Consider the following 24,141-nt stretch of genomic DNA (forward strand, 5'->3'; position numbering starts at 1 on the left):
TACACCCCAGGAGCATCAATACCGAGAAAGGCAACTTGCACCCTCCATATACACATACAAGCAGTGGGATATGGTGTCCACGCAGTGTCGGACTGGCCCACAGGGACACTAGGAAAATTCCCGATGGGCCCAGGTCAGTGAGCCCTCCTGCTTCTAGCCATTTGACCTAATTCATGGTCATTACTTATTTTTCTATGGGAACAAAGCAATTAAATATATAGAAGAAGTAAGAAGTGAATGAAAAAGTGGAGAGTGGGCCCATGGGCTAAGGTTTTCACGTGCATGCCCCTTGCAACTTTGCAAGTTGTTTTTTTCCCCCATTGAGTAACATGATTCAGGAGCCCAGTGCTTGGTGTCTACCTCCCTGTAAAATACTGGTCATCCTGGGGCAGAAAGGTGCTGCACATTGTAACTGATATCATATAACCAGCACAGAATTCTAAATGTATTTTTCTTTAAAATTCTTTATTTATTATTTTTTCATAAAGATACAGAACGAAAATGGGTGGGGGGTAACAAAGAAAGACAGAGGATTCTCTGCATAGAACATATCTATGTATCCATTCACAAAATACATCGGCTTACATATGTATATACTAATTTAACATTAAAATAAGAGCAGGAGAATATGTAGTCCCATCTAACTCGTATCAGTCTATTTCATTTTAACAGTTCCAAATACTGTATATACTCGAGTATAAGCCTAGTTTTTCAGCACCCGAAATGTGCTGAAAAAGTCACCCTTGGCTTATACTCGAGTCGGGTGCCATGGGTCCCTCCAGACTAGCACCCTCTGTCCTTTGTGTGCAATTTAGGCCCCCCGCAACCAGACCCTCCAGTGCCCTGACCCACTCCCATATTCATCTTTATCTACCATCCTCACGTGTCCCATTCTGCACTAGATATTGCACTTTATGTTCTATATAAACTATATATAGTTTTGAAGGATTTTAACTCTTTGTGTTTTTGCTTGGCTGCTGATTGAGCTAAGGGGTAGTACTCTTAAGGTATCGTTGATACCATGTTGTTTTTGTTGACCCTCTTCTCCACTTACAGAGCTAGTTTACTGTTTTTCTTTGAAATAAATATTTAAAACCATATACCCTACTGATGCCTCATTTAATGTAATTTTATTGGTATTTATTTTGATTATTGAAACTTAGCAGTAGCAGCTGCATTTCCCACCCTAGGCTTATACTCGAGTCAATAAGTTTTTCCAGTTTTCTTAGGTAAATTAGGTATCTCGGCTTATATTTGGATCGGCTTATACTCGAGTATATACGGTAAGTAGTTTGTGGTTAAGCACAGTATCACACATTTGCACAGTATTACAGGTAAGAGCTTCATTCTGCTCCTAATGTTCTCTCTGTTGTACTAATATGGTATATACTGTAGTATATGATTATAATATATTTTCTATATGTAGAGATACCTCTTTCAAATGGAAATAAGTTATCCACGGCATCCACAATTCAGTATTATGTATTATATTTTTCTCACCTCTTCTATAGGTTTGACCCAGTCCTGATATGTTGGAGGTTCAGCACTTTTCCACCCTTTCCACTTTTCATGGCCTTTGCTGCCTGAAGCATATTTATTAATTATCTGTTTTTGATCACTTTGTCTGTCTTTATGTTGTGGCAAAGAAGTAGAGGAAGATTTACTAAAACTGTTATTGTTCTCAATTTAGAAAAAAAAAAATTCTAATAAACTTATTTCCATGAAAGTCTGACGTTGATCAAAAAGTCTGAACTGAAAAACCACATGTGGGAAAAAGTCATGAAAGGAGTAAGTTTTTTTACTTGTTGCACGATAACCTCAACAATTCGAAGCAAAGAAAGATGTTCCAGGGATGGGGAATCTGCCATTGACTTCTACATGATCTCGACAAATTTTAGATGGCGTATTTTCAGATTTGGAATTGACACAGTTCTGTCGCATAGTTAATCTCAAAAAAACTGCATCTTTTTTTGGCGACTTAAAAAATCCGAATCGGAAGAATAAAATATCCGACCATTAGTAAATGGCAACTTAGTTTGAGTAAAAACTAGTGTGATAGCCTTGAGTGTAGGTGCCTTCTTCCGAAAAGGCAATGCCAACATAGATTGGATGTGCCTAGGAACAGTTTCTTCAGTCTCACTGGTGTGTAGTACCACCTGGATAACTATTTATAATTTGGATGCAATAGAAAGTCTTGTGGACTGAGTTGTATGTTGTGTATCAACCTTCTTCTGTCAGGGATAATTGTAACTCCTTTTCCCATGCAGATCTGTGACTGGGGGTTAATGTTATATTGTCTGAAAGTAGGTGTTTATAGACATAGGTTTGTAGATATTAGGACATATTAGTTTTTATAATGTCTAGTGGTTTGATTAGGATTTTCCACCACCATGTTTGTTGTGACCGTTCTTGGTTGCATATCATACTGTTAATAAAGTGTCCCATGGGTAAATATCCCATCTCTTTTACACTGTAGCTAGAGTTATCACTCTATTATTATGTATAAAATCAATAGTGTTGGTTTGTTTTGATATGTTCCCCAATGTCGGAATGTTTGTCTATCAATACTGTGGGGGAAGTTTTGTATAAGAGGTTGTAGGCTGTATGGGGAGCTGAAGAGCTTATATCTGATACAATTAGGTTTCCGCACCTTTATTGTTGCACCAATCAAGGTATGCTGTTTAATGTTTTGTGGTATATTGTTTTCCTTTGCCCATAAATTATTTAGAAGAAGTATACGGGTCTCTGACTGTTCTGTTTCTAACAATAATTTGTATATTTTGCAGTTTCTGTTGAAGTATCCTGGAGAAATGCATTGCGACATTGATTTTCAAAAAGTCTCTAAAAAATCCAGTTCTCTAAAAACTCATGCCTTCACGACATCTGCCCCCTTATACATGGTTGATACAAGGAGCAGCCCTGCAAATGCCCTGTATTGCTCTTTGCCTGATCTATTCCTTTCCTTACCACCCGTCTATGATAAAGTAGACTTTAATGTAAGGCTTTCAGGGCATATGGAACTTATTGCACCACAGTGCCCTCCATCTGGACATACGGACATGTTCAGAAATGTAAGTTCAAAGACTCTCCACTGCTGTTTACTGAAATTCACTTGGTTTATTCATAAGGGGTTTATATTAGTCTGTGTCAGTTTTGCCTTCTGCATCACAGAAGCATTGCCATCTCGGCTAAACTAAAGAAGGAATATGTATAGTAAGGATACAAAGCAGAATGCAGTGGGCACAGTGCACTTTCAGATGTAATTGCCTTTTTTTCCCACGATGCATTTGGTTTTTCAAGAATTCATGTGTCACTGTGTGCATAATACTGTGTGCAGTCTGCCTGGCATTAATTCCAGTGTTCACTCAGGTCAGTTCTGGAGTTCAGCCAGCAATTTACATCCGCACCTAAGTGTCCCAGCGCAAGTGCACTGTGTCTATTGACCCAGGACCGCTGAAGGAACCCTGTAACTACCGCCTGGTCAAGAGGTGACAGTAGCTCCAAAACACACAAAACAATTGGCGCAGGAAGGAATATATACAAAAACAGGAAGGACTATACGAAAGTGCCCAGAGTGCAGTTAGACTCAAATACCTTTAATAAAAGTGGGATTGGATGCAACTCACTATGGGAAAAGCACAAAGATCTCTTATTTAAAGACATTTCCTTTAAAATATAAAGGTGACCAAACACTATAAGATCTTGCCAAACGGGCGGATCTTTTCACCGATATGCCCACCTAAGGGGGGTGATGTCAGAGTAATCCAATCATTTGGTCCAAGGGTCAACGGTTGGGATTACAATGATGGGAATAGGACCTGTTGGAGAGATGTAGGGGAAAAATCAAACCTGCCCGATCGACATCTGCCAAATTTTATGCCAGATATCGGTCGCGTAGGCCCATCAAGGGTTCCCACATATGGCCAAATAAGCTGCCGAATCAGTCTCTAAAGAACCAGAATCTGCAGCTGAAATCTGGTCACCTTAAGGCACAGTAGAGTTACAGATGCATTGTGTATTCCCTCTGAATGGAGGTGGGACAGGTGCTATTGTAAATACACCTTTAGATACCATAAGGCACAGAACGGGTTAATCTTGGCTCTTTTTGTAATAAGGGAATTCCTTGATAAAAATGCCTTCTACTTATTGCAACAACCACATTACCATGTAAATACCTACTCCTCTAAATCCCACCGACAGAAATGTAATGGGATAGCCACAGATGCGGTTACAGGTTATATATATTGTACCACTGAAGGATGTTATGGCTCTAGGGCAATAACTAGAAAAAATATAATTTGCACATAAAATTGATGCATCAGGTTGATTTTTATTTATTATTGTTTAAATTGCACCCACAGTACAACAACATTATATATATATATATATATATATTTATTTATTTATTTATATATTTAGTTAGATCATTATATACTGCAGCAATTGAATGGCTGGGGACTCTATTCAGCAGATGAAGAAACAAACCCTTATATAGATAGCAAAATAACATTGCTAAATAGTTATGGCATCCTCATAACCCCCTTCCATTTGTCCTGATTTAGATGGAACAGTCATAAATCACAGACCCCAAATGGAAGGATGGAAGGGCAGTGGTTGAGGTTTCTGCAGACTAGGGGTACAACCTAAATTGCATTCTAAACTGAGAATACAATGTGCTGAGCTTCTTAGTGGTCCTCCATAATGTCATTCACCCAGTCTATATAATGACAGACTTTAGTGTACACTCCTGGATATCCTTTCGTGGCGCAGCCATATCCCCATGATACCACCCCGAAGAGTTCTCCATCACAAACCAGTGGCCCACCAGAGTCTCCCTAATAAAAAAGGACAAAAATTAAAATGAGTAGAACTATTATATTTTTACATACATACTTATTTATAAATTGCCCTATACCTTCTCTGCACACTGATAAGGTATAAATGCCAGGGTGCATGGGCAAACATACAAATAATGCTGATTTTTCCTTCTATTTATATTTATTTATATGTATATATACCTATATAATCGATTTCCATTAGCATAATAATATTGGAAGCAAATGTTTCTCAAAAAAGGTTTTTGTAACCATTGTATTGATGTTGTGCTATGAAATATTTTGGAATAAAATGCAAATGTACATCATGAGAACATAACCTTTTGACTAAAACCATCCAGAATAACACAAGGGGCTGCTAATACTAATATAGGTGCTAAATTGTACAATGGCAGATACAGGTAAAGGATCCGTTATCTGGAAACCCATTTTCCAGAAAGTTCCGAATTAAGGAAAGGCCATCTCCCATAGACTCCATTTTAAAGAAATGATTCTAATTTCTAGAAATGACTTCCTTTTTCTCCATAGTATGTTGAACTTCATCCAAACTAAGATATAACTAATGGATTGAAAACAGTACTATTGGGTTTATTTAATGTTTAAATGATTTTTTAGTGAACTTAAAGCAAGGAGATGCAAACTACGGAAACACCCCTTACCCGGAAGACCCCAGGTCCCGAGCATTCTGGATAACAGATCCCATACCTGTACCAGTATCCTGTCAAAACTGCTGTATGGATTAGTTTGTATACTTGCCTGGCAGGAATCTTTGCCACCTTCCTGGAAGCCGGCACAGAACATGTTGTTAGTAATATCATCACCATAGGAAGATTTGCAGCTGTCTTCAGGCAGAACAGGCAGATCCAAACATTGCAATCTGTCAGGGAACTCTCCTGCAAGAAGCATGACATCTGCTCAGTGTACTTCACACCACATCTCACTCAGTGTCTGACTAGGCTGGCAGGACTCCAGGAGAAAACCTGGTTGGCCCTGTCCACCAAGCCCCGCTACCAGGGCCCGCTATGGGGGGGAGTCACAGGCCCTCCTGCTGTGAGCTGACTTCAAAATTGAGGGTGTTAACTCTGGTGCCTGCATGTTTTTTCTTCTAACAAGATGAAGTCCCGGTAAAGCCGCGTGGGGATTGGATGGGATGGAGAAGTTCAAACTTCACCAATCCAATCCCTGTACAGCTCTAACAGGACTAAAGTGACAAATGAGCATCCAGAAAGATTTGTTGCAGAAAGAAGATACAGGCACTCAAGCTCCCGCCCCCCTCTACCAAGTCTGCAGCTCACTGACAGCAGGGGGTCCCAGCTGATTAAGTAAGTGCAGCCCTGCAGGGCCCCCTTGGGGGGAAGGTTCATGACTGGGGTCGGGGGGGGCTGATATACTCGGTGGGCCCCAGACACCCCAGTCTGACACTGATCCCACTGCAATCAACATTCATTCAATATCGGTTCCAAAACTATTGTGGTGACCCCAGTAGGGCATCCCAAACAGCTAGGAAAGCGGCACAGTCTGAAGATAAATTAGGCGAGGTTTGTGGCAAATGCAACAATGCTTTCATGTATCTGCAACTTGTTGTGAGCTACATTTTGGACCACAGAGGGAAGCTTAAACCCCTCATTCGTGTTCTAATTTTTAATATTTTCTCCCAAACTAAAGCACTCTGTAGTCTCTAACTGACAAATTGTTACTGATGCTTACTGCTATATTACTGTATATTTTCTTCCATTATCTTGAATGCATTGCCCTAATCCCTTTTATTCCATATTTTTGTACTAACAAGAATAGTTACTTACCAAAGAAACCTGGACGCATATTCCCATAGCCAGACACAACGCACGTAGTTCCTTTTATTGGGCAGCTATGTGCCAATGGGATGGGTTGAACATAGTGATTGAACTGAGCTGGTTCTGCTAATTTAATCAACATAATGTCATTGTCAATGCTGCTGCTGTTGTATTTATAGTGCTGAAAGGATTTCTCCACCTGGATTATCTGTACGGTTCCTTCTGCCTTGGAAACATCGTGCATGCCAATGTGAGCCACCACGTACTTGGGTCTGTGTGAAAGGAAGAAATAGCAAGTCAAGGATAAGTTGTCTTCTAATGGATATAAAAACAAAAAAAAATGGAATAAAGGAAAGACAATCTGGTGCTGATTAAGTACAAACAAAACCGACCAAAACGTATAACCTATTAACAGACTCTACTCTATGAAATTGCTGGGATATATTATATAATGACTCTCAAAGCCAGCCACAAGGAATGTATGGGCGCTGTTCTCTCATAGATTACAGTCTATGGGTGGGATAAGGGTATCAGATACCATTTTTTTAAAGACTCAGTAAACTTATTCAGTAAAGGTATTTGGAAACCTGTTATCCAGAAAGCTCCGAATTACGGAAAGCCCGTCTCCCATAGTCTCAAATAATTTAGAATTTTAAAACTGATTTCCTTTTTCTCTGTAATAATAAAACAGTACCTTGTACTTGATCCCAACTAAGATATAAATAATCCTTACTGGATGCAAAACAATCCTATTGGGTTTAATTAATGTTTTATTGAATTTTTAATAGACTTAAGGTATGGAGATCCAAATTATCGAAAGACCCCTTATCCGGAATACTCTTGGTCCCAAGCATTCTGGATAACGGGTCCTTTACCTGTATATTGCAATGTCTTTTCAACAGAGGTTATTTGAGGAAAAAAAACATTGTCTTTCATTTACAGCAGGATAGTCCTTTACTTACAGCAAGTAGCAGTGGGCAGCAGAAACAATCCACCTTGGCGCAATTAATGACCCCCCACAAAAGAAGCTCCCTTTGTAGTTCAAGTGCACCTGCCAAGGCTTGGAATGAGGGGCGCACTCGTATCCGCCAACAATCCGGGAATCATCCAGGGGACCAGCAGCTGGTAACAAACAATATCTTATAAACAAAGCCAGGGGATTTGCACAGAGCTGGGAATTCATTAAATAGAGGTAGGATTTTTATCACAAACAGTATTAAACTGTATCCTTCAGATCTAGAATTGAAATCACTAGACTCCAAAATAACAGCATTCCTTTACATTCCAAATGTGTGAAGTATTAGAATCAAGCCTTGCATTGTATTAAAAACTGCATGAACTCTTTTTTCTGTTAATGTCATTATTATTACAATACAATATGTAAGATACACAGACCAGTGGACCCACCAACATCAGCTTTTTACCTGCAACTGCTAGGAACATCATAGCCCAGAATGGAATCATGGTGGGTATTTTTGAGGGTGTCAGTCACTAGCTTGACTGGATTGAAAGGACTGTTCATTAGAAGGAGAAGCCCATTTATAGGCAGAAAATCAACACAAACCGAACAGCTGGTTCCTTTCCATGGACCATCTCCAGACACCTGTAGGTTCACAAGCCATGGCACACACCTCATGAAAATTATGTTTAAGTGATCCAGGTCAAAGTCTGGCTTGTCATTATTTACAATAGAGATCTCCTGCCTTTTCCAATAGCAAAAAGTATTCATTAAAAATCTGTAGCATTTTTACTCTGATGCATTTACATGTATGGGGCCTGTAATCTAGAATGCTTGGAACTTAGGTTTTCTGGATAAGGGCCCTTTCTGTAATTTGGATATCCATACTATAAGTCAGTGCTGTCCAACTGGCGGCCCGCGACCCCCCTCTCTGTGGCCCCCCACCTGTCTGGCTGCTTTGATGGCTTACTCTTGTGAAAGCTTTAAATGGTATCAGTACTGAGATTAACTGGCCCCCTGCATGGTTCTCACCTCAGATTCAGGCTGTAATCCCCCTGTATTGTTTAAAAATGCAATCCCCTGTGTTGTTCACACCTTTTAATCCCTGCATTGTTCAACCAATGCACTGTTCACACCTCAGGCTCAGGCTGTAATCACCCCCATTGTTCCCCTGTTCACACCTCAGAGCAGTAGAAACCCACAAATAAACCCTGCACACTACAAAAAGAACATATACTGAGGTGGTACTGCAATTAAAAAGTTTTTTTAATATATAGTTATTGTGCAGACTGTAGGAGCAGTGCCAGCATTGTTTCACTGTATGCTGCCTGTGTGCGCCATCACTGGGCAGGGTAGGGCAGCAGAGTATGGCACATACAGGCAGGGTAGGGCAGGCTGAGTATGGCACACACAGGCAGCATAGGGCAGGCAGAGTATGGCACACACAGGCAGGGTAGGGCAGGTAGAATATGGCACACACAGGGAGCATAGGGAAGGCAGAGTATGGCAGGCTTTTGCTGTACCATTGCGTATGGTCATGTGATAACATGGGTGTGGTTTCAAGTCGGTGTGGTTTAAAAAGGGGAGTGGTCAAAACTGGCTTCCATTATCGGCCCTCCACCACGTAGGCCGGAAAAATTCTGGCCCTCGGTACCACAGAAGTTGGACAGCACTGCTATAAGTCTACTGAAAATCATTTAAACATTAAATAAACCAAAGCTAATTGTTTTGCCTCCAATACAGATTAGTTATATCGTAGTCAGGACCAAGTACAGGTACTGTTTTATTAATACAGAGAAAAAGGAAATCATTTTTAAAACTTATATGCTTTTGAATTTTTTGAATTATTTGCTTATAATGGAGTGTATGGGAGATGACCTTTCTTTAATTCGGAACTTTCTGGATAACCGGATTCCGGATAACCATACCAGTACCTAGACAAGCAGGTATAATGACCCCTAATCTTCTCTAGTACCTGCATTAAGTGCCAGGGTAGACAAAGACGTTACAATTCACATAGCAGCACCGGATCAAGGACACATGCTGCCTACCTAAACAAAGTCCCCTATGGAAGTTATTCATTTTTAGAGATGACAATTGTAGAATTGAGCGTACAAACATTGCTCTAGTGTGATTGTGCCTAAACTCTTCCTCCAACCACAGAATAAATGATTTAGGATAAGCAAGGGCAATATTCAACTCCTATTACAGTCCCATGAAACAGGAGTCTTAATAATGAAAAATAAGACGATATCCAACAAGCCAGTAAAAAAAAAAACAACTTGTTGTTCTGTCTCATTAGGTCTCATTAAATGACCATAACAATATGTGAATACAATTCACAATTTGAGCTGACACATTCATATAACATATATTGAACTGGCATTATTGTTTTTTCTATTTTCTTTGTCCTTAATACCAAAAAACGAATCACAAGCCTACTCTGACTGTAAAAGTCCACAAACCTTGCTAGCTTCTGTAATGCACTGGATTATTAGCAAAGTGTACCCAGATAATCCATAATATAACAATCATTAATTGCATGCCACATTTTATATTATTAAAATGTAAAGCTAACCATACGTGGCTGACCAAATCAGGCTAACCCAACCAAATATCAGACCTAGACATAACTGTCAGGCATGGATTACATAGGGCAATTGATGCCGTTTTTATCCAAAGGGATTTTTAAAGCTATAAAATTCAATATCAGTGATGCAGGAGTTCATTTGGGCCAAATACACCTGCCAACAAACTGCTAAGAGAGGCCTAGTGGGCAGCTAATATCAGTCCTTTACTGTGGGGTTCAATGCGTTCCAATTTGAACCTTTGTCATAGCTCACTTTTTATCAAGTTTCTCAATTTTAAACCATACTTTTTCCTACAAAAAGGTAGCGGTACAACTGATACCACATGATGAGAGCATGATGGATAGCCAGCAAAAAGCAAACAACTGGTCATTGTAATCAGTCATTCTGAGGGCAGTGCCAGTGTTCCATTTACCTTTCCGAGAGATTCTTGGAAACTGCTATTTTATTAGGCCTATACAGCAGCTACAATTTCCATTACTAAACTGCATCTAACTAGAGATATTTCCATTTAATACTGTAATTAGTTGGCTGTGAGTCAGTTGACTAAGCACTCAAATAGGTAATAAACTGAGTTATAGGAGAATGAAAAAAGAAATGTTCACAGCAGATTAAGGGCCTGCCACTGTGATTTCTGCATCTTACCCCTTTCTCTAACTATATTTTGTCCCTTTACATTTAAGATTATATAAGGTATGGGACCTGTTATCCAGAAAGCTCAGAACCTGGTAAAGGATCTTTCTGTACTTTGGATCATCATATGTAAAGTCTACTAAAAAAAGATTGCTACATTAAATTAACCCAATATAATTGTAGACCAGGTTGTACTTACACTTTAATCAGAAGCAGTAGTGAAAAGAGCAGGGGAACTCCAGAGACTTAGGGGCACATTTACTAACCCACGAACGGGCCAAATGCGTCCGATTGCGTTTTTTTCGTAATAATCGGTATTTGGCAATTTTTCGGAAAATTATCGCGACTTTTTCGTTGCCATTCCGAATGTTGCGCAAAATCTGGCGATTTTTTCGTAGCGTTCGGATTCATTCAAGCTTCAGTATGGTGACTTTTCTTGGGCCAGGTTGGAGCTGCAGAGTGCCATTGAGCCCTATGGGAGACTTTCCTTGGGCCGGGTTGGAGCTGCAGGGTGCCATTGAGTCCTATGGGAGACTTTCCTTGGGCCGGGTTGGAGCTGCAGGGTGCCATTGAGTCCTATGGGAGGCTTCCAAAATTATGCTAAGTCTGAAAGTTTCGCCCGCCGCTTACGAGCGCTCAATACGAAAAAGTTGCGACAAGATAAGAGCGAATCGTAATGGCTACGAAAAACTCGCGTTTTTTCGCGCAAATCGTATTGGTAACGAAAAAGTCGCGACAATTTTCGAAAAGTCGTAAAGGCGCCGAAAAAAAATCGCAAAAAATACGAACAAGTCGCAAAATGTTCATTTTCCCAATCGGAATTTTTCCAATTCGGATTCGAATTTGTGTCTTAGTAAATCAGCCCCTTAAGGTACATTTGTAAAGAGTTCTGTAAAGAGTTCTAGAAGCATTTTAGGCTACAGTTTGTACATAAAACAAAAAAAAGGAATTGCAGCACTCCCTCTAGTCTTTATTCTGGAGGTGCACAGCTGCTAGAAATAGTACAGTCATTATCAGTGCACTAAGCCACATGTAACCACATGTAAGTGCCACATGTAACCGCCACATGTAGCCTCCATCAATTGGGGGGGGAACTGCAGTAAACTGAATTTGAAGTCTTATTCCATTTTGTTTTATAAACTTTGGAGTTGAACTGTCAGTTTAATGAATTTGGTGTACCAAACTTATGGAATATAATACAATCTGATAAAATTGGTGCACGTTTTCCATTTTGCTGGAGTTAAAGTAAAATTCAGAAAGATGGAGTAAAACTGGCAAAACCATTCTCGCATAGGGAGACATATAAAATAATATTATCAGTCCAAAGCAGATGCCGCACTCACAGGACTTAGTGCAACAATTGAAAATCTTTATTGATGGAAACACGTCAAACTAACGTTTCGGCCGTATCCACAGCCTTTCTCAAAGTGAACAAAAACATTTACAAACCCTCTTAAACCAAGTTTGGCGCCAAACTGTAGTTCATGACGTCATTGAGTGTCTGACCAATCACCAATCGCCAGTGCAAATGTTAAAGTAAAAACATATAAACTTATCTACATACCGAAATTAAGAATATTGTGTAAAGAGCAGCATCTATCCAGAGTACCAAGCCAAGGATCGGAGAAGAAAGAAACAGGTAAGTAAAAACTAGATCCAGAATGGAGAAGGCTGTCCCGTGTGGTCGAACTATAACTCGCACACTGTGAGTTACGAGTGTGTTTCAAGAATAAAAGAAAATATAACGACTATCAAAAGAGCAAACTACTTGTAACTGCTATCAATATCGGGAAGACAAAATCTTAGGAAGAAAGAGGGAACCATAGATTGCTAAACTTTAGTGCCCAACATAAATGCGGGTTGCTATGGTAACCAAGCCGCGCTGTCTATCCCTGTCATTCCGCTCTAACCTACGAGCGCTACTCACCGGGAGCTTTGTAGTTAGTGGCATAAAAGCACTGTTTGCAAAGAAGTTTGAAATAATATTATCATTCATACGATTGTGACTTTGTCATTTGAGGATTATTTGGTATAAAAGAGCACTTTACTCCAATTGAGCTCCATATTTATGTCACTTATGGCACTAATACATGCAGTGATATAACAAATGAGTTCCAGACCAAGGATTAGGGCTCACAAAGAGCTTATAAATTTATTTGTTCAGAGAACAAGAGATACAACCATTTAAAATAATCTTGCCATTTCATTAGTTAAACGGTTTTTATATTTTATTATAAATCTATTTAATTATTTAAAAATACATAAATATTTGTAAAATAAAGCTAGATAGAAGACAGCAGATCTTATGGTTATCCCCAGTGGCTTTGTTGATATGGGTAAAAATGGGCGTAATAATTTGGCGTGGGGTTTCCAGAGGGTAACCTTTTGCGGTTTTTTATCTCCCGAGCCACTTGGCAGGTTGCACAAAGAGGGCAGCAGCAGATGGCACCGTAATCTTGCAGGAGGGAACCCTGTGTAGGAGAAATTCTTGTTACATATTTGTATCTCTTTCAATTAAAATTTTCAATTACATTTATATAGTATTTAAAAATTTACTTTCTTGTAACCACAGATAGCCGCTTAGGGCTGCCAATACTTATAACCAAGAGTGAGGAGCCTGGCTGTTGTCACTCCTAGGAACGTCTTTCCTCCATAACTCATGCCCCTTCCATCACTTAGGTCCAGGCCTAACCCTATTTACACCCTGCAATTCATATCCCTACCCCCCTATTATGCCCTACACTTCAGCTTCCCCCCCAGGTGAACCCCAAACCCCTTTCACTGAAACTCAACACTTATACCACCCCCCTACTCCCTTGCTCTGGGGAGGGGGCCAGAACTGTTCAAGGTAAAAGTGGACAACCCCTTCACATCTTTCCTCATGTAAACCCTTTTGTCTCCATCCCTCCTAATAGGCAACCAAATTAAAACCCATAATAACCAACTTAAACTCCTCCAGTTCCTTCCAACCTAGATCAATTATAGCCCTGTAATTCCCTAGTTCAGTGATCCCCAACCAGGTAGGTATCTTTAAATTTACTACCAAATAAAGCCCCCTGTAATCTGATAGTGTGCATAGAGGCCCCTAATAGCCAATCTTAGCCCTTATTTGGCTCCTCCATGAACTTATTATGCTTGTGTTGCTCTCCAAGTCTTTTTGCATTTGGCTCATGAGTAAGAAAGGTTAGGGACCCCTGCCCCACTCATCACGGACATCCTTTCAGGATGCACAGAATCCAGTGTTGGTTTCGGTTACACCAAATCCTCCACAAATGGTTTGGCTGAATTTAATATTCAAGAGAATTTAAAAACAATGCATTGTCTGTAAACAAAAAAATGTCACATACATTTTATCGTTTGGCCAAACCAATTCTTGGATTTGGTATATCCATAATAAATGCTTTAGAACTCATCAAAGGGCACCTGTATAGGCAACATGTCACCCGGTAGGGAAGGGGCTGCCGGCATAAAATCAAGCTCGGAACAGCACAATTCAAGTTTATTTGATTCATGCAAAAGACTCACTTGAATTTTGTGGCGCTCACGTATTCCAGTTCGCATAGAACACATGGCCCCCGGTAAGAATCCAAGAAAGCAAGTCTCATTAAAGAGTTTAGAGAGGTAGCAGGGCATTATACACGGACAGACTGTCCCCAGCAAGCCTAGGAAAAAGGGAAAGCGTTAGCTACAAGGTACATAGTACAAGTCCCATTTAGACACGTTTCTAGTGTACAAGTTGGAATTTTAATATATCAGTATAGATTACAAGCCCAGTGCTGGTACAGTAAAAACAGCTTTTGTTTTCTTGCCCCAGGTCAGAGGCTCAAAAATGCCATGTGTGCCATTGAACTTAAGGCTGGGTGTGTGCATCACTATAAGCAGCCAGTGGTCTGTTTCCTACAGCAGGAGGAGTGGATCTTGTATTATTTATGCCTTTATTAAAGGGCTGGAATTCCCCTGGAATTCACATTAGACCAGTTATGGACAACCAGTCACTCAACAGAAGTTATTTAAAGGGGAACTATCACCAACATGACAATAATAGCTTCATATCATGGAAATTTTGATGGTATGTTTTTACTGTGGAAAATAAAACATGCTAAAAATGGGTAAAACCATTAGGTGTGCTCTGGGCCTAGGAAGTTTGATAGCACCCAAGTGGAGATTGTAGGAGTTGCAGAAAATGACAATTGAATTATAAACTTTGTTTTATGGTAATCTCAGCACTCTCTCTTCATGCAGGGGATAGATTTTAATTGGTGTTGGTTCCCTTTGCCTAGGAAAGTGCAGCTTCTGTGCCTTTAGAAACTGCATCAGAAAGCAGAGGCAGATTGCCGAGAGGGGGATGCTGAAATATAACTTGAATATTTCAGTATTAACTGATTATATTTAGAATGTTTCTTATTTTCACGAAATTATATTAGTCATTTCTGCAAGGCCAGAATCCACTGAGAGCACCTGGGGCCCATCATGGTTGTTAGACCCAGAGCACAACTAGTAAGTTTTGGCCCTTTTTGGCATGTTTTACTTTAACACCAAAATGACCCCCACTTGTGCCTAATGAAATTATATAAAAATAGCATTCCCATTTTCACAAGATTCTCATGTAAAAAAAGTGCAAAAATTTATCTTTTGGACTGACCATACTGGGAAATGCACCACATTATAAGTAAAGTCCATACACCCAGCTTGTTCTTACATGTCTTAAGATCAGCAAAACAATTAAAAAAGTCAGTAGTCCATGAAACAGGAACATATGGCTTCTGCTTCCAGCTAGTCCCAGGGAAAGTGTTCTGTACGTTACCCATACTGCCAGTTGTGGCTTGAGGATACGGCTGCGTAACCACTGTCAGGAGAAAAGAAAGGTGAGAAACAACAGCTAGTGAAAACCAATGGCAAAGTTGCTACGAAAAGGGAATTCTATAACATTTTGCAAGGAGTTTGTGTGCCTCAACAGATTTTCAAATCTGCCTGATCAACATTTGGTTGATTTTTATCCAGATATCAGTGAGCAGGCCCAACAAAGGGCCCCATACACAGGCCAATAAGCTGCCAACTCCTTTTATCAGCCCTAGTAGGGCCACGTTTAGATAGTGTCTTGGAAATTATACTAAACACTGTGCTGAAGCCCTTACTAGTTGCCATTTTGACATGTGGAGCCACACTATAAGGTCACCATTGAGGGCTTACAATGAACAGACAAATAACCTTGTAATTACATAGTGGGACATTTTTTTCCATTGGATTGGTGACAAGAGGGCATTCACCCGACTTGAGGAAAAGGTATAAACTAACCAGTTTGGAAGGGTTTCTTTATTACAAGGGCTCAAGGGGGATCAAATATGGATTGGATAACTTTTTAGCAGGAAGGGAATATGAAGTTACGAACTGGTAAATAATCAGCTGTATTAAAGCAAGGGTGCAACGGTAATTCTTTTTTAGAGGTAGAAGAATTCTCTTTACCCAAGTGAGCCTGAACTGACTGATGGGGATTTTGTTTTTGCTTCCATTGATTTGTACAGTGTATTGAGGGGTCGAAAACACATTATTGTCCTTTTCCAACAACACTTAGCAAATAATATGGAAGATTTTCAAATTTGTGAATGCATAGCTGCCCACCTGGAGGTACTGACTGAAGGCGCACTGGCATCTGTGTAACTCCTAATGGTTTTTGCATACAGTTTTGTGATTTCGCCGTCTGTACATGCACAGATATAGGCTGCTGTGTCACAACAGGTGTAGGCTCGGTTACCTGCACAGATTTAGACATTTGCACAGGCGAAGATGTAGCCATCAGAACAGGTGCTTCTGTGGACCCATACGTAGATTCTTGCAAGTGCACAGATGTAGGTTCCTGTGTGATTACAATGTTGTCGGCCTGTGAAGGCACAGGGACCTGCGAGGGTACATACATGTTCCTAGATGTAGGCTCCTCAGCAGGTACTTGCAAGTGAAGAGAAGTAACTGGCTCCACAATAATAGACATGCTTTCCTGACAAGATGGTGGCACAGAGGTAGAGACCTGATGGGGCACAGAGTAAGGTTTGTGAGAGGGTACAGGGACCTGCATTAATGTTTCCACATTCCCAGATGTAGGCACTTCTGCAGGCATCTTCAAGGATGTAGGTTCCTCTGTAGTTGTTGATGTAGTTACCTGATAAGGCAAAGGCATGGGGAGAGATGGCGGTGTCTGAGTAAGAAGATTTGTAGTTAACTGACCAGATACCTGCTCTAGCACAGATTTGAATATCTGCGTGGCCACATTTGTTTGTGTCTGCAAGGACATGAATGTTGGCACTTGAGTCACTTTAGATACAGGAACCTGCATGGGTACAGATGCAGGCAGCTGTGTTGACAATGAATCGGGCCCCTGCACTGGCAGAATGGCGGGCCCTTGAGTGGGTATACAGGCAATTTCTAGGGTGGGCATAGGGGCAGGCCCTGAAGAGGGCAAAGTGGGTGACCCAAATGTAGGTATCTGCATAGATATAGGAGTCTGTGTCGACAGAGATGTATTTTCCTGGTCAGGCATCTGCATAGGCATGTATGGTGGCTCGTGTCGTGTCGATTATTCACAACAGATACCAGTACCTAGAATAAAATCAGAAACACAGTGTAACAATCTGCACAGGCAGCTGTACTTTCATGTCCTTATTCTGATCCTGTGATAACAGTGCTCCACTAAACCTCTAAGACTCACTAGTACATTAGAATGAAAGGGGCCCAATCTCCTTGAATAGGCGGTTTTACATAAAATTGTTTGTGTACAAAATTGCCATATTCATACAGTAAGGTTTTTTGGAATATGGAGTTAGAGAAAATACACCTTTAAAAATATACCCGTTAGCTCTGTGTAGTCCTTAATTTAGGGGTTCAGTGACTGCCCTACACAGTGCATTTCGCACAACAGTCTAACTAAAGGCAAGTACTAAAAATAATATTCCACATGGAGTTGCAGAGATGCAAAAATACAGTCCTAAACAGAGTATACACTGCATGATGTGTGCTTATCAAAGTAAAAAGCATTGCAAGGAATATAACAGGGGGCTGCACAGCCCTCTCAGTGAGTGAGTGATAGTGTTTATCACACATTCCTATGGAATAGTTATCCTGAATGCTTGGGCATGAACACCATCCCTTTAATGGGTAGTTTACCTTTAAATTAAGTTTAGTATGATGCAGTGAAATTTCGAGGCAGTTACTAATTAGTCATTATATGTGGCTTTTGAATTATTTAGCTTTTTGTTCAGCAGTTATGCAGTTCGGAACGTCTGCAGCTATCCGGTTGCTAGGGTCTAACCATAGCAACCGTACATGCATTAAGTACATGTAAAGGGCATGACCCATACATCTAAGCTTTTTGAATAACAGGTTTCCACATAACAGATCCCATACCTATATATAGTATTTGTGTCACAAGAGAACCTATGGTAATGGCTTGCCTATAGTGGCTGCTATAGAAGGCCAATAACCTACAAAGAAATGAGGAACTGAATCACTAATACATTAATATGTGTAGAATCTCTAACAGGCTGTATATCATATGGGAAATGATAAAAAAAACAAACAAACAATTCTAAGTACAGACAAAACTGGCATTGGTGGCTCATTACAGGCAACTGCGATGCACCTTACCTTGCTGCACTCAGCCTTGTGTCTGACTTCCTTCACGCTTCACATTGATCTTTTCCAATGGTAATTGGTTTTAATAAGTATCAGGTGAAGCCAAGGCAGGGTGATTAACGCTCATAAAGAAAGTTTCATTGGACTACTATGTATAAATAAATTATATTCTGTGTATACCATAACTCCTAATCCTAGCGCTACATAAAAGAGATAAAAAAAAATAAACTGAAATTTATATTTCTACTTAAAGTGGTTTCTGAGATATTAGCAGTTTTAGACAGTTTATGCTGATATGCTTATTTCTAACTCTCTTTAAAGGCCAACAGTGTCTATGCACTTCTTGCATTCAGTTAACCCTTGGGTTGCTAAATCTCAGTTGAGTCAAAGGCCTGCTATTAGCAGTCTAAAACTGCAATTCTTGCAGAAACATAAAACATAAAAAATAAATGTAAATGGCAAAAGTGCTCAGAGAAACACCCTGAGTACATTTAGAGCTATAATTTTTGGGGGTTTAGATCCTCTGGAAATACAAATCATTTTTCCATTATTATTCACAAATCTGTCAACTCTCCTGAAATTTTCATGAGTCTCCCAACTCTCTCACTCACCTCTCCAGATGCTTGTGAGGTTGGTTGAATGTTCACTGCGCATGATGATTTATATGTGAGAGGCTGAAAGAAATCCTATACAAGACATAGAGCAGGAGGTCAGAGTTTCTAATATATCCAGAATAAGTGACTGTGTGTCATGTGACCTAAAACAGAATTGTCTGCATGATGATGTAAAAGTGGAGGGGACAGTGGGAACAAACTGACATGGGGTGGAGCTCTCAGAGGAAAAGCTGTACCCTGTTCCCCTAATCTGGCTTGTTTTGCCATCATTCATTTTATCCAAAGTGTTTTCCTTAATTTGGGATTATTCATACTAACATTCAGGCCACATTATGGGGGAGACTTATTAAGACACGTACACCCGTGCGACTTTTTCGTACACCCGCGCGACTTTTTCGTACGCTTACGCGAAAAATTCGGAAAGGTTCTGCCTCTGTTTACAATCGTTCGGTGCGGAAATTTCGTGACTTTTCGATCGCCAATACGATATTATCGTGACTAATTTTTTCGTAAGCATTTTCGTGATATTTACGATCTTCAAAAATTATCGTATCCAATCCGAATTTTTCCCATTCGGGATTCAAACTTGCGTTTTAATGAATCGGCCCCAAAGTGTGTTGTGTTTCATGATCTTCTGATATAGTGTGAGCCCCTTGGTTTATATTTATTAAACATTTACACATTGTGCTGCATTTACTCGTGTCAGGAACTATTCAGACTCGACTAGAGGCTGAATTTCTCCACTGTCACAGCAGCAGCTGAGCCCAACTAGTCCACTAGGTATATGATAAAGCAAGTATTCTATTTAAGCCAAGACATTTAAATCACTCACAAGCTACCTTAATTGATAAGCAGGTTGGCTCAAATCCCACGGGACCCATAGATAGTTTGGATTTGGGCTGAAAAACCTCGGGTATGGGTTTTACTGGGTGGCAGATCAAACCTCATTCGATGTACCTGCTTTTTGAAGGACCATCTGCTGATGTTGCTGTCCCAGTCCTGTCAGTCTGTGACATTACTGGAGCCAACAGGCCAGGGTCTGGGTCATAAAATCATTGAGGCCACTTTGGCCTGGTTGGCCCCGGGTTACTAAGCAGACTGAGGTGTAGATTTGAAACATTTTAGACCCACTTATCATTAAAGGGGTTGTTCACCTTAGTGAACAAAAAATGTGCAGCTGAAGAGAAATTGACCTCAGAACCATCCCTCATGTGTGACATCCTTATATGATGTCCCACATAGTCCTGGCAGCAGACTTAGCTCCTATTGGCTGTGTCTCCTGTCAGTCTGACATTGCTTCCTGTGCCTGTGCCTGAGTGCTGCAAATCTAGCATAACAGTATGTAAGGTTAGTGATATGCTGAGTCTGTTTGCCTATGTCATTGCAAAGTAGAAATTGGCCGATGACCTTTCAACTTTGCAACTGGTCAGAGTGCACAAGCGACCAATGAATTGGTCCAATAGGAGAAAAGTAAGTCTGGGTGTAATGATGTAAGCATACAGGAAGTTCTCAGTGTTTCAAGTTCAAAATAGGCCACTCCCATCACTTGAGAAACCCTATCAGAGAGACAGGACTGATTTAACAGGTATAAACAGTAGCTTTTACAGTGGCCTTTTTACTTTTTCTTATGGAAATGGATTTTCTGACAAGCTGAGAGCATTGTTGGTGGTTTAATAAGATTTGGACATTGAAGGTGAACAGCTCCTTTAACTGACTTGTTCTCATGCCTGTGCTCAAAGCACTTACAAACTGGCATTTTATACAGACTGGCCTTTGGTACTGACATCAATGGCAGCTGCCTGTCCTGGGGAGATTTTGGCCCTATTACACTTGAAAGTTAAAATACAAATGCAATCAAAGTATTGCCCAGTATATCAAGATCTGCTTACCAGTAGATTTACTTCCACTGATTTTCCCTGGGATATTATTCAAAATTAAATTCCAAATTATTGAAAAGTATAGTAAAAATATATAGCATCCTTCTAGTATTAAAAATCCACATCTGAGGGCTCGCACATGTGCACAAAGAGTCCCCCAAGCCCTGGGCAAGTGCATTGAAATCTAGTAAACGTACTTTCTTGCTCAGTGGTTTAAACTCATGAACACATGCAGCCTTTCCTTGCCATTCTTGTGAACGGAGCAGGGAGCTTGGAATGATATAACGTCTCTATGGTAACAGGAAGCAATGGCATTCCAAGCTCTCCTCTCCATTCCCAAGACACAGTTTTCCCAAGAAACAGTTTTGTGGAAAAAAGGCTGAATAAAAGTGTTTTGTCTGGCTGAGGTCTGTAACCAGTAATCCTGGCCAGTCAGGTTTATTCACATAAACTCTGGAACTATCTAAGGCTCATTGACAAATACTGAGAAAAGTTCCAAGTAAAATACCCAGTACTGGAATAGTTGATAAAATGCAACTGATGTTTTTTCCATTTCTCAGCAAGCTGGCTTGATTTACTAATTAAATTGAAGCAACCTTCTTATTGAACCTAGAGCAATAGCGAAGTTTGGGTAAATCTCCAGTAACCATGTTAGCTTTCTGCAGAAGGCCTTCACCTGAAATCATGCAGGTTTTAATGGAAATCAGGTCTAATGTATGTAACGCTTTTCTGACCCAATTTACCAAACCCAGGCTAGTAGTGATAAGGTGAGCATGGGTTACATTGCGACACTTAATACAAAGGGGTGAGCCTCCGCTATATGGGAGAATTAGATGGAGCTGAGGGTGTAGTTGAACTACAACTAGCTGAGGTGTGTAGTGCAAATAGAGAATAATGGACGCCAGAGGATTCTTGCTTAATAACTATGGTACAATTTATTGGACAAAGGCACAACTTTATAGTGCAGCAGGGTATACTCACAGACACAGCAGTATAGAATGTGTGATCACCGTGGATAATACAAGGGTGACACTTAGGCACAGAATAACCCACTTGGAGGATGCACAGAGGATTAGTTGACACCTGAGATATAGACCTTTCAGAAGGGAGTGTTCCGGCCGACTGTGGTCCATGGGAGAGCTCCTAACACTGGTACCTGGAGTCTAATAAAACCGGTCCCTAAAGAACGACTACAGAGGTGGTGGACTAAACCCTTTTACATCTCCTGGTTGGGGCTATTAACTGCCCTTGCTAAATAATCTGACTACTCTCACCACTTCTAGAGGGTGCTATAAGTAAAACTGTCTGTGCTGGCTAGTTCTCATTCACGGGGCCCTGTCCCCGACTTACAAAACTGGCAGTTCTCTTTACTGAGACCGTGTGTCCCAGGCCCGATGACATGCAGCCTGAGAGAACAGCAGCCAAAGAGGAAGACACTTCCTTGTGCAAGACACTATATAGTCTGCACAAGGGGAGTGGTCAACCTGGGCTAAACCTATAGGGGGTAGCCTAATACTGTAATCTGAGTGTAGAGGGCTCTGCCCTATTACAACACAGATAACATTAAGGTAGGGGATAACACCATAGGGAACTTAACCCTATGGGTCCCTACATTCACCCGGGGGAAGAATCCATTCCGACCCGGCAATGGTAAATAACAATAAGTACACTTTTCAAGCAATAACAGTAGTGCATTGAGTTAGTGCAAAAATACAGTACCCATACATCCGTTTCTGATACCCTCTCCTGAGGAGTATCTGGTACACTGGATAGCTGTAAAGAAAGAATTAGGCACATACAGCAACTTTTTGTTGAGTCATATACACTTTGAGTGTCCTGTAGGATCACTCTAATGCAAACATGGGAATTTTCCTGAGGTACAGGTTCCCAGGCACCTTCTTAGCTGTAACAGAATTTTGATTTAAACAAAATATTAACTGTTTCGTTGCTAGTTACGTTACTGTAAACCATATACATTCATGAGTGTCCTAATAGATCACTCAGGCACTTTACTTAAAACAAGTCTTGAGTCACCTTCCTGACCACTACAGGGGTGCTCAGGCACGCACTTACACATGGAAACGATCCTGCCTTCACTCAGGTGTCTCCAGGCATTTTGCTGAGCTGTAAAGAAATAGTTATTGGGCACAATTTAAACTGTTGCACACTCCCACCCATCAACTTTATTAAGTCCAGGCCTTCCACCCTAACCCAGTGTTCATGGATCTCTCGACATGCACTCCGTAGGTGTGGATTAGGCATTGGGGTCCACCCTTAGATGAGGTAGGTGAAAATAGAAGTTGAAGTGGAATGGGGCGCAGCAGTCTTTTTGGTTGTTCACCCAACTATTAACAATTTTACAGTCTCTCCTTGAGAGCTTCAACTTAGGAACAAGAAAGCAAGTCCATCACTGTGGACATAACTGCAGAAATGGAATCACACTCCATGGCGGCAAACCGGCAGTCTTTTTGGAGGTGCCCAAAACGGTGGGTGTTTTACCCTTTAACTTTAGGGAACTAACAACCCACCTCCCACCCGGGGGAAAATCCCATCTGGGATGAAGATCCAGACCGGCATGGGGTTTTCCTACCTAATGGAGGTTCCTGTCGTACTTCTCCTTGGTCACTCGGTAGGACACATAATAGGCAGGGTGTGGTTTGTCCGTCTTCCCTCCTGAAGGAAGATTTGACAGTAGAGCAAAATTTCTATCATCCTGAAATTTTCCACACGATTGCACTCCATGTTTCAGTATGGTTCGTCCGAACCACCACTCACGGGCAATATTTGACAGGTACTCAGTATCTTGGGTTCTCCGTTTTACATTTTGATGCAGGAGGCCTCCAGGAATCAGGCCCTCCCGACGGATGAGTTCCCCATACAGCCATTCATCAACATGGGCTTCCACCTCATCGTATACCCACTCTGGGGCGTATGGCATGTAGAATCCCCATTGTTGAAAAACTCTCTCATTAATCAGTCTCTGCACTCTAGATACAGAGCGAAATTTTTCTGAGTCAGCCCTTCCTGGGGCAACCCAACAAGCACTTCTTCCATCAGTCTGGCTACAGTCTGCACTTCTTGCCTCCACCCCCCGGCCTAAAGTCTCTCAGGCAGTTTCTTCAAACTTTCAGTACAATCTTTAGTATACTAGTGATAAGCCTGCTCCATACAGGTTTTCATACAGCCCGTACAATGGAGTATTTGCACTTCATGTGATCCA

General features: G+C 40.7%; 2 protein-coding genes across 5 annotated transcripts; both read right to left on the reverse strand.

The window, feature by feature from the left end:
• Positions 1 to 4,318: 4,318 nt before the first annotated feature.
• Positions 4,319 to 8,129, reverse strand: prss3 (serine protease 3). The gene is given in 5 exon segments (NM_001004941.1): positions 4,319 to 4,835; positions 5,592 to 5,728; positions 6,638 to 6,900; positions 7,591 to 7,750; positions 8,053 to 8,129. Coding segments are annotated over 5 exon segments (750 nt in total). The 5' UTR covers positions 8,093 to 8,129; the 3' UTR covers positions 4,319 to 4,685.
• A 4,804-nt stretch (positions 8,130 to 12,933) lies between these two features.
• MGC147172 (uncharacterized protein mgc147172) lies at positions 12,934 to 19,110 on the reverse strand. Of its 4 annotated transcripts, none has more exons than XM_012957326.2 (5): positions 19,042 to 19,110; positions 16,427 to 17,398; positions 15,507 to 15,653; positions 14,333 to 14,469; positions 12,934 to 13,278 (listed from the first exon to the last, which is right to left on the reverse strand). In XM_012957326.2, exons 2-5 carry the CDS (start codon positions 17,349 to 17,351, stop codon positions 13,117 to 13,119), a joined length of 1,371 nt encoding a protein of 456 aa, XP_012812780.2. In that variant the 5' UTR covers positions 17,352 to 17,398; positions 19,042 to 19,110; the 3' UTR covers positions 12,934 to 13,116. The 4 variants fall into 4 exon arrangements, with proteins under 4 accessions (XP_012812780.2, XP_012812779.2, XP_012812781.2 ...); XM_012957325.3 differs by lacking the exon at positions 19,042 to 19,110 and adding an exon at positions 18,443 to 18,533; XM_012957327.3 differs by lacking the exon at positions 19,042 to 19,110 and adding an exon at positions 18,203 to 18,433.
• Positions 19,111 to 24,141: the final 5,031 nt, after the last annotated feature.

This window comes from Xenopus tropicalis, chromosome 7 (assembly GCF_000004195.4).
Source record: "Xenopus tropicalis strain Nigerian chromosome 7, UCB_Xtro_10.0, whole genome shotgun sequence".
Lineage (NCBI taxonomy): Eukaryota > Metazoa > Chordata > Amphibia > Anura > Pipidae > Xenopus > Xenopus tropicalis.

Coding starts and splice junctions, on each gene's coding strand:
- MGC147172 (XM_012957326.2), bottom strand. CDS start 17,351: ATGCCTATGCAGATGCCTGACCAGGAAAATACATCTCTGTCGACACAG. Junction 15,654..16,426: donor CCTTCAGTCAGTACCTCCAG/GTGGGCAGCTAT, acceptor TTCTCCTGACAG/TGGTTACGCAGCCGTATCCT. Junction 13,279..14,332: donor GTGAGCGCCACAAAATTCAA/GTGAGTCTTTTG, acceptor TCTCCTACACAG/GGTTCCCTCCTGCAAGATTA.